Here is a 10,280-nt window from a genome sequence, read left to right as displayed (position 1 = left end):
TTGGAATATTTCCAAAACTGTTTTATTTGCTTTTACTCGTTATAATAAGTTAAGCCGTGGAATGCATCAGTTCGATATCAAGTATAATACTCTTATATACTCCATCCACCTTAAATCCCTTTTAAGTAAAGTAAATTTATAAAATAACTACTTAAAGGAGAGACGACCAAGCTCGTATCTTATTTTTCAAAACCCAGAAATCTCAGCTCTGCTTTTTTTTTGAAAAAAAAAGAATCAGCCTCAGCCTTTGCATCAGAACAATGCATGCGACTGTAATCTCAGCTTTGTACCTGGCACTTTCTCTCTATATATACCAGTACCATCGCTCGAACTACGTACCTTCTTCACCTTTGCCATATAGCTTCAGTTACCGTAACGACGTAGTACTGCTGTAAGCTGGATTTGTCTGGACTGAAGCGATGGTGATCTGGTGCGCTGGTGGCTCCCGCGGTCCGTCACGCCGCTCCTGAGCCGTGACGTGTCCCTCTCGCGGCGCCCCGGCCGTCTGCTGCCAAGCGGGGCACACGTACCAAGACACGATCCACACGACAAGCTTCTTCAACTCGCCCCCACTCGACTCCATCGGCGCCGCTCGTCCTTCCTCTTCCGCCCCGGCCAGCCGCCTCTTCCTCCTTCCTTCCCCGGCTCAGCCCGCCGCATCTGCCGTCGTCCCGTTCCGCCAGCCAGCCATCATCTCAGAGTAGTCGTCGTCGTCGTGGTCGTCTGGCTGAGAAGGATGGGAGAGTCGCCGCCACCAACGCCGCCGCCGCCGGCGGCGCCGGCCAAGGTGTACTACGAGGGGTGCCCCGGGTGCGCCATGGAGCGGAGGAAGGAGAGCAGCACGGGGACCCCGTACAAGGAGCTCTTCTTCGTCGGGATCACCACCTTTGCATCATGTCAGTATATACTACTCCCTGTCTACAACCAAGATGATTAAATTACTGGTACTGGCATGGTCGATATCTTGCTCTTGTCTTGTCTTGCTCCTGCGAGCTGGAGTAGTATTTCTTAATTCATCCCTTCTCTCGGTCTTATCTTATACCCACTGCACGTACTCGTTTCTTAATAATAATAATGCTTCTGCGTTCTGCCTCAGTTCTTGCTCGTAGTGGTATCATTCTTGGAGCACATATATGATTGACATATTATAATGTTGTTACTCTGTTGGGTTCCCAACATGACTGATCCTCTCTGCCTGTCCGTCCCTCTGTCTCCATCCATCTTTTTCAGCTTTGCCGATCACGTCGCTGTTCCCGTTTCTCTACTTCATGGTGAGTTCGCCTTCACATACCCATGCCATTTTCCCTTTCTTCATGTAGCTAGCTGGATTTCACTCTTCATTTGGCATGGGTGTTTGTTTTAGGACGCCGATAACTGTCACACGTGTGGCATGTAGTAACATCACCCACACGTTTTGTTTTTACATTAAAGTTGTCATCTAAAAAAAATCTCAAAAAAACTGAAACTTGCCATGCTTCACAACTAAATTTGCTAACAAAAAACATGTGGACGGAATTGCTTTCGTACCACACGTGTGGGCGTTATCATTTGGGTTGTTTTAAGACTCCATAATAGTCCACCTCACCCTAATAAAGTAAATAAATAGAATATGCATGATATTCTCGAACTGCCCAGACATCTGTTCGGTTGGTCGATAGCTAAGACACATCATGTATCTATGCAAAATTTACCTTTTTGCCAGTAAGCTATTTTCACCCGTTTTTAACAAAAAGCAGATGCCATGCAAAATTCAGTGGCATATATAAAGGAGAGCAATTGTCCGTATCCTAGTTATCACCAGCCAACTATTCTTTTTATTTTACTGAACGTTTTTATAACCCCTATGATCTGCTATCTTCCTAAGATATATATTTTGCAAAATAAAAAATAGAAGTACTCAGGTTTTTCCCTTCTCTAAATCAGATACAAGACTTGCACGTTGCTCAAAGAGAAGAAGATATTGGATTCTATGCTGGATTTCTTGGTAAGAGTTTTTGTACTACATAACTGCCATTCTGTACCAACAAAGTTGATGCACATGCCTTTGTTTCACAAATGTACCAACATTAATTCTAATTTTGTACATACATAGTAAAAGTTTCAGTGAGCAACGAAACTCATGCATACTTTGTTTCAGAATAATGTCAATATTCGGTACATAACTGTTACATTTCTACTGTAGGTGCATCATATATGGTTGGTAGAGGTTTCGCATCGATCTTTTGGGGCATGGTTGCAGATCGCATCGGACGGAAGCCTGTAATTGTATTTTCACTTTTCACGGTGTAAGTATTTGTGATACTATCTTTCCCTCCAAACGGATGAAAATTTAGCACAACATTCAATTTTCATTTCCTTGTCTTTTAGAGAGAGAAAAGCGTACACTGATTTCCTCATGCACATTTCAGCATTGTGTTCAACACTTTATTCGGATTAAGTGTGAAATATTGGATGGCTATCACTACAAGGTTGCTTCTTGGTGCACTAAACGGATTTCTAGCACCAATCAAGGTACCTTAAAAAACAAAACTCGAGGGACAGTTGCAGGAATGATCAACAGCTGTTTTTGTTAATCATGTCAAATGTCTATTTCGATAATGTTATGGTTACACGGGGCTGCAGGCTTACTCCATTGAAGTTTGCCGGGATGACGAACAAGCTTTGGGCATATCAATTGTAATTTCAGTTCGACATAAAACACTTAACTACCTATGCATAGTCCATAATAACACCGAAGCATATCATGAACTCAGTTTGATCTTTCATAAACATTCAGGTCAATACAGCATGGGGATTAGGCCTTATAATTGGCCCAGCAATTGGGGGCTACCTTGCTCAGGTAATATCACAGGCGTTAATCATATTCACTGAGATTTTCATTTGACCATTTTTTTTCTACTTATTACCAGCCAGCCAAACAATATCCACACATTTTCCATGACAAGTCAACGTTTGGGAGGTACTCATTTCTCCTATCATTGATTTCTTCATACTAAATGGCATAAATATTTGCCCATTTTCATGTCCGCGATCCCAATCATGCAGGTTCCCATATCTTCTTCCATGTCTTTGCATATCAATTTTCGCAACATTCGCCCTCATAAGCTGCATATGGCTTCCGGTATGTACAACCTGAACTATGCATACTGTATATGTATATCTATTGAGTTTTGTTTGAATGCTATGTATTCACATCGATGCACTAAACAGGAAACACTACACAAGCACGCCAAGTTTGAAATGAGAGCTGAAACGGCTGAAGCTGGCACAACTCAGGAAAGTACAGAGTCACCTAAGAAGAGCTTATGGAAAAATTGGCCGTTGATGTCGTCCATTATCACATATTGTGTCTTCTCCCTTCATGACACTGCATATAGTGAGGTAATATACAGTATGATTAAATCATGATATATAGAAGTTCTCCAAATGGATACTGCAGATCTAGGTGCAGTAAATATATTAGTTCTTTTTTAAAACCGAAAATATATTAATTTTTGACCCATTGTATCTAAAATTTATACATATTTTTCATGCAAAGCTCATCTGCTGCATGCAAGATTAAATTTTCTAACCGTTATTTGTTACAATTCAACATCAGATATTTTCCCTGTGGACTGTAAGTGGTAGAAAATATGGTGGACTTAGCTTTTCATCTAAGGATGTCGGTCAAGTTCTTACAGTGGCAGGTAAGCATAGTTTAATCTATTTATTCCCTAATTTTTTGAACATTTTTACATACCTCTTAGTGATTTAATTTTAAGCTGTAAACATGCAATCTGTTACACTGTAGGTGTCAGTCTTCTTGTATACCAAATCTTTGTTTATCGTTGGCTCAATAATACACTAGGACCTGTAAACTCAACCCGCATTGCATCTGTGAGTTTCTTACTAATGTCACTCTTTTTCTTTATGCCAATTTCAGTTTACTTAATAATTCACTGTCTCCTATTTTTGTAAATTGACCATTAGCATTGCAGGCCCTGTCTATACCAATTATTGCTGCTTATCCCTTTATGACACGCTTGTCAGGAATAAGACTTGGTCTGGCTCTCTATATTGCAGCAATGATTAAAAGCGTTCTCGCTGTAAGTACTTACGAGAATGTTGTTCCTAGGTTTAAGCCATCTTTACTTCTAGCAAATGGTTACATACATGTGCCAATAAATCATCATAGATAAGAATTAGTGCATGTCCAATTCAAATATTTTCCTTTCACGAATGCTCATCGCTGCGATGTTGATCAGATAACTAGAGTTTCCGGCACTTCTCTTCTACAAAACAATGCCGTGGTACGTGGCCAACTTATCTCAGTTCACTGGAACACTGCCTGAGATCTTTCTCACGGAAAACAATATTTTCCAATTCACTAATGTATAAACAAATTCCTCACTTGTGTTGGATCTTATTTTGACAGCCACAAGGGCAAAGAGGTGCTGCGAATGGAATAGCCACAACATTAATGTCCTTGTTCAAGTCTGTCGCTCCAGCAGGGGCAGGTATTCTGTAAGTAGTCTTGCTTTCTTAATCTCCTATTTGTTGGAAAGATAAAGAAGAAGAGTAAAGTATTTGATGATCTGAACTTCCCAGTTTGAACAATGGTTTCTGCCCAAGAATGGGACTGTTGTGGAAATACTGGTTCAGTAAACACAGAGATGCTGCTATTATCCATCATCATTAATATCAGTGCTAGTCTTATTATTACTTTGCTAGTGTAGTGAACCCATGTGGCTGTGTTACCTGAAGATAAATCTAAAATCCTGAAGCAATTCTAATAAGCCATAAATATGTTTTGAAAAAAAGAAGATAAACTTATTGTTGGAAAACGTTTTGTGATTGCAGATTCTCGTGGGCACAGAAGCGCCAGCATGCAGCGTTCTTTCCAGGTAAAAAAAGTGCAGTTCCAGGAAATATATCAATTGCAGCATCACTAGTCTTCTCAGTTCTCAATGGTTAAAGTATAAGTTGTTGTGTTATAATCACTAAATTACGGTAACCAAAAATAGGTAGTACTCCCTCCGTAAAGAAATATAAGAGCGTTTAGATCACTAAAGTACAATGTAAACCAGTTTTGTTTTCCATAGAACTGAACCAGGTGGAATTTAGCATTTCTATCATATGGTTTGAGTGTATCACTGTCGCTTTGTATAGTATATCTCATAATTCGTCATGTGTTTTCAGGTGATCAGATGGTGTTCCTTCTACTGAACGTGACAGAGGTCCTTGGGCTCTTGCTGACCTTCAAGCCTTTCCTGGCAGTCCCCCAACACTACAAGTAAAACCTGACAGAGTACCTGTGTAGGTAGTGCTATAGAGCAGTGCGTGTGTTTGTGTGGCACTGGCATGCTATAAGAGCGAAGACTGAAGAGTCTTCTTTTCTTGTACTTGTAGATGTAGCAGTGTTGTTGGCACTTGTGACCTAAATCAATCAGTCGGCCAATTGCAGTCTTGGCATGCTCTGTTGCTCTCCTAGTTGTTGTTAGCCTATGGTACCTACTGTAGTAAGGAGGAATAGAGGTAACCTGAATGAATCTTTCAATTTCTTGATGCAATTGGGGGGGCGCCGTTTGCCCTGCTTCGGGTCGGAGGAGAAAAAACAGAGAAGTCTGCTCTGGAAAACAGCTCAGGCGACGGGTGCTGAGATTGACTGACAGCAGCAGTAGCGGGTCGCCGTTGCGGTGCGAGCTGCTGAACGATTATTACGATGGGTGTGGTCATGGTGGTGAAACGCGGATTGGTTCTTCGGGTTGTGGTCAGGACTTAGGAGAAGGGGCAGAGCGCTTCGTGCCCCGCGACTTGGAGCCTGCTCGGCGTGCTCGACGCCGACGGCACTCCTCCAGCTTTCGCCGACGGGCGGCGCGAGCGCCCGGCGATGACGCTGTCGGAGGCCTGTGGCGCCGCTCCTCTGTCGCTCGTCGAGTCGTCTCGTAGCGCCGTCCGACCACGCCTTTCCACCCGTACAGAGAAGCACGGTTCGTGCCCGGGTCACGGATCGGATCATAAACGATGGGCTTTTGTGGCCCAAAGCCCCATCTGAAGGCCAGTGGGCTCTAAGAAACATATGGACGCCAGCTTTCACTAAAATCTTGTTCCCCTCAAAAAAAAAATCTTGTTTGTCTCAAAAGAAAAAAACTAAAATCTTGTTCACTTGTCTCAGAAAAATGAACTAAAATTTTGTTCACTTTCCTAAAAACCGAATAGTGAAGTCTTGTTCACGGAAAAAAGAAAAACAAAATTTGAGGGTCATATTCCTGGGTGTGCACCGTGTTCAGAAAAAAAACAGAGAGCTCCCCTGGAAGTTTTTTTTGATTACACGCCATTGCCACCGGAAATTCATGTCCATATTCGTGGTCCTAATAATTATCACGATCAATCTTGACGATCTAAGAAAACCCTCACCGTTTATTATCGATCCATGCGTAGAAGCAAGCGCAATCCAAACTAATTGGAGGATACTTAACTTGACATTTACGCAATTTCATGGAAGCCTGGCAGAAGCATCTGCTAGAGAGACGTAAACTGGGAGGTTTACACGCTTGAGGAACACCCGATTATTATTTATGTGTAAGACACATAGCTTACACATTTCTTGCACGCAAGGGAGCTCTCTCCCCCACTAGAAAGGAACGAGGGACGATATCTCAATTCTCAACCTGCGATGTGACATTGATCTTGTTCGTGCTCTGTGTACCGATTAATGATTCGCAAAACCGCCCACACCGAAGATATGGAAAAACCGTCCTTGATGAGGCGTCTAGTCTAAGTATATTTCCATAGTAGTAGTGTAGGTTGTACTACCAGACGAGGTTAAAATTGATCGAACTGGAAATATATCAGAAACGATATGCAGAAATGGATTGCTTAACCCCGTGCACACGTTTCTTGCATTGCATCCACAGTCAAGCAACAGAGAAGAAGCCTCCATATAACGAGTTCACGATCGTCGGGGACATTCGCACATCTGCACACGGTAGCCTGCTGGTCTCTTCATCCATTGCTGAGGTGACGAAGCTAGCTACGTACATTGGATCGGAACACACGCAAGAAGATGGAGGGGGAGGCGAGCAAGAGGCTGGCCACGCTGGTGGGCTGCAACTACGTGGGCACGCGCTACGAGCTCCGCGGCTGCATCAACGACGTCGACGCCGTGCGGGCCGCCCTCGTCGCCCGCTTCGGCTTCGCGCCGGCCGACGTCGCCGTGCTCACCGACGGGGACGGGCGCGGCGCCGAGGTGCTCCCGACGGGGGCCAACATCCGCCGCGCGCTCGCGGACATGGTCGCCCGCGCCGCCCCCGGGGACGTGCTCTTCTTCCACTACAGCGGCCACGGCACGCTCGTCCCGCCGCGCCACGGCGACGGCGGCGCGGAGGAGGAGGCCATCGTGCCCACCGACTTCAACCTCATCACGGACGTGGACTTCCGGCAGCTGGTGGACCGGGTGCCGCCGGGCGCGAGCTTCACCATTGTGTCCGACTCGTGCCACAGCGGCGGCCTCATCGACCAGGAGAAGGAGCAGATCGGGCCCTCCGTCGGCTCCGGCCCCGGCGCGCCGTCCGCGCGCACCGCCCGGTTCCTTCCCTACGGCGCGCTCCTGGACCACCTCTCCGCCGTCTCGGGCATGCCTTCCTCCCACCACGTCGCCGACCACCTCGTGGCGCTCTTCGGCGCCGACGCCAGCGCCAAGTTCCACGTTCACGGCGGCGGCGGCAACGGCAGCGCCCTGTCCACCACGCCCGCACCGGCGCCAACGCCGCCGCGCCCGGACGAGGGCATCCTGCTGAGCGGGTGCCAGACGAACGAGACCTCTGCGGACGTGCCGGCGTACGAGGCCAGCGGAGGCAAGGCATGCGGGGCGTTCAGCAGCGCGGTGCAGAGCGTGCTGGCGGCGCACCAGGCGCCGCTGAGCAACCGGGAGCTCGTGGCGAAGGCCAGGGCGGTGCTGGAAGAGCAGGGGTTCGAGCAGCACCCGTGCCTCTACTGCACCGACGCCAACGCCGAGGCGCCGTTCCTTTCGCAGGACAAGAAGGAGGAGACAGCGGTGGGCGCGGCAAGCCCGGCCATGTCGCCGGCGCTGCTGTAGAGCACGTTCAGCTCACGAGCTATGGAGCGGGCATGCGTTCCTCATGTGTCATGTTTTACTGTTCCCGCGCACGTCGGATTGGATGAGGGGCCAAACTCACGTGCTATATTGTTTGTGTGTGGGTCAAGTGTATAAGTGTGTGTATTATATATACACGATTTGTTATGACTCACTTGCACATACTGATGTGTCATTATTGTAGCTTCAAAGTTATGAAATCTTCACTTACAACTCTGCCTTTGCTTCTTGTATGTTTTTTTTTTCTTGTTTTGCTTATATGTGATGACTTTATCAATTTTAAAATGTGGTGTGGGCTTAGTATATCGAAAGTGCTCATGAGTTTACAGTGTGCATGTGTACATTCGAAATAATGAATGTATATGCATGTATGTAAGCATCTATCGATTACACTATGTTAAAAAGATAAATAAACATGCGGATGCAAAAGAAAAAACTATGTCTTTGTTTCTTGCCGTTTTCTTCATCCTTGTTAATACGTCAGTGCATGTCTACAAACTCTTTTAATCATTTTCCGTTTTAGTGTACAGTGATTTTTACACGTCATGATTTTTTTAAATTGCATGAATAGCAATTTTACATTTTTATGAACACATTCCAGGTGGAATGAACATTTTGAAAAATGGTATAAATATCTTGTATATGCTATGAAAATGTTAAAAAAGCCTGTAAACAAAATTTTACATTTCTAGAACATCTAAAAAATCATGAACATATTTTTAAATAGGTGACCATTTTTTTAAATGCACAAACAATTTCTCTAACATGTGAACATTTCCATAAATGCTGTGCCTCTGTTTTTAAATACATACTAACAGTTTTTATATGTCATAGACATTTCAAAAAATTGGTCAAACAATTTTTCACTTCTCATGTACATTTTCTAGAAAATGCCATGAATAATTTTTTCAGCACGTAAACATTTTTGTGGATGGTAATAATATTTTTCTAAATGTCATGATCATTTTTATAAATGTGTGAAAGTATTGAAATGCCATATTTTTTTAATTAAAAAGGCAAATAGTTGTTTTTAAAGTTTGTTCTCATTTTTTGTGAGTATATTTTTTCTTTTATGATGATTTATTTAAATATTTGATGCATATTATTTTTATACTTTTTAGAATATTTTGAAATATCTACTATTAAAAGGGAGTTGGTTGAATCACCAAACAAAAGGGAGTTGGTGGGTTTGCCTTGGCTTCTCCGCAATTTTTCTTCCCACGTATCCCTCCCCCTTTTATTTCTTGTTGATTCTTTTTGTAAATCTTAATCGGTGCAGTAGAAAAAAAACCAACAGGAATTTCGAGTAATCTAAACAAAATTTATGATTTCTAAAAACCATGTATTACATTAATTCAATCAAATTAAATAAAATTTTATTAAATCTCAACTAAATCAAAACTTTCATTGCATTCCCTACGTACCCAAATCAAATTAAATCTTATCAAAGGCTTAACTAAAGCAAAACTTTCCTTGCCTTTTCCTGCTCATACACAAATCAAATTAAATCTTACCAAAATAAAGAATATGGTGAGCATAAGATATTTGTAAGACAAGATGGATGTTGAACCAGTAGAATATGTATGCCCTAATTGTAACACATGGATAATTAACTAATATGTGTATAAAGGAGGTAAAATTAAAACAAAAAGAAGCAAAGGGTGCGAAGGCTACACCTATGGCCAGCTAACGCAATGGATACCAGTCAAACGCACACCATATTCAATAAGCAAAGGGTGCGTTCTTTTTGAGTATTTTTTAGTTTTCGGTATTTCGTTTTTTATTAATTCTTTATTTCTTTTTATTACTTCATTTTGTGTTCCCTTTATCCTTATATTTATTTGTTCAAATTTTGAGTTTGTGAACATTTTTTGAGACTCACAAATGTTTCATGGATCCATTAACAATTTTAAAGTTTCTGAAAGTTTTTCAAATTTTGTGAAAAAAATTCAGTCCATAAAATATTTAGAAATTCACGGACATTTGTTGAATTTCACAATATTTTTTCAAAATTCATGAACATTTTCCAAATTAGTGAAACTTATGAAATCTGGTAATACTTTCTATAATTCAAGAAACTTTTTTTTTAATTTGTGTGTCTTTAAAATTCAATAACATTTTGATTTCATGAACATCTTTTGAATTTGCAAACATTAGTTCAAAATCACTTTTATTTTCTGAATTC

At 42.6% G+C, this 10,280-nt stretch overlaps 1 protein-coding gene across 2 annotated transcripts; it reads left to right on the top strand.

The window, feature by feature from the left end:
- Nucleotides 1-327: 327 nt before the first annotated feature.
- On the top strand, nucleotides 328-8,255 carry LOC125508657 (protein ZINC INDUCED FACILITATOR-LIKE 1-like). 2 transcript variants are annotated; one of them, XM_048673420.1, is made up of 18 exons: nucleotides 328-896; nucleotides 1,231-1,271; nucleotides 1,924-1,984; nucleotides 2,183-2,285; nucleotides 2,409-2,511; nucleotides 2,623-2,676; nucleotides 2,777-2,839; nucleotides 2,910-2,959; nucleotides 3,046-3,121; nucleotides 3,211-3,381; nucleotides 3,599-3,686; nucleotides 3,791-3,876; nucleotides 3,978-4,085; nucleotides 4,245-4,289; nucleotides 4,415-4,503; nucleotides 4,840-4,883; nucleotides 5,179-5,272; nucleotides 7,675-8,255. In XM_048673420.1, the coding sequence occupies exons 1-18, from the start codon at nucleotides 737-739 to the stop codon at nucleotides 8,075-8,077; spliced, it is 1,839 nt and encodes a 612-aa protein (XP_048529377.1). In that variant the 5' UTR covers nucleotides 328-736; the 3' UTR covers nucleotides 8,078-8,255. The 2 variants fall into 2 exon arrangements, with proteins under 2 accessions (XP_048529377.1, XP_048529376.1); XM_048673419.1 differs by lacking the exon at nucleotides 7,675-8,255 and having other exon boundaries at nucleotides 329-896; nucleotides 4,415-4,496; nucleotides 5,179-5,456.
- The last annotated feature ends 2,025 nt before the right edge of the window (nucleotides 8,256-10,280 follow it).

This window comes from Triticum urartu, chromosome 5, assembly GCF_003073215.2.
Source record: "Triticum urartu cultivar G1812 chromosome 5, Tu2.1, whole genome shotgun sequence".
NCBI classification, from domain to species: Eukaryota; Viridiplantae; Streptophyta; class Magnoliopsida; order Poales; family Poaceae; genus Triticum; species Triticum urartu.
This window is presented reverse-complemented; position numbering and strand designations above follow the sequence as displayed.

Excerpts from the sequence above, each read along its gene's own strand:
- LOC125508657 (XM_048673420.1), top strand. The coding sequence starts at position 737 with ATGGGAGAGTCGCCGCCACCAACGCCGCCGCCGCCGGCGGCGCCGGCC. Across the intron at positions 2,677-2,776 it reads AAGCTTTGGGCATATCAATT|GTCAATACAGCATGGGGATT; the intron begins GTAATTTCAGTT and ends ATAAACATTCAG. Across the intron at positions 3,877-3,977 it reads ACTCAACCCGCATTGCATCT|GCCCTGTCTATACCAATTAT; the intron begins GTGAGTTTCTTA and ends TTAGCATTGCAG.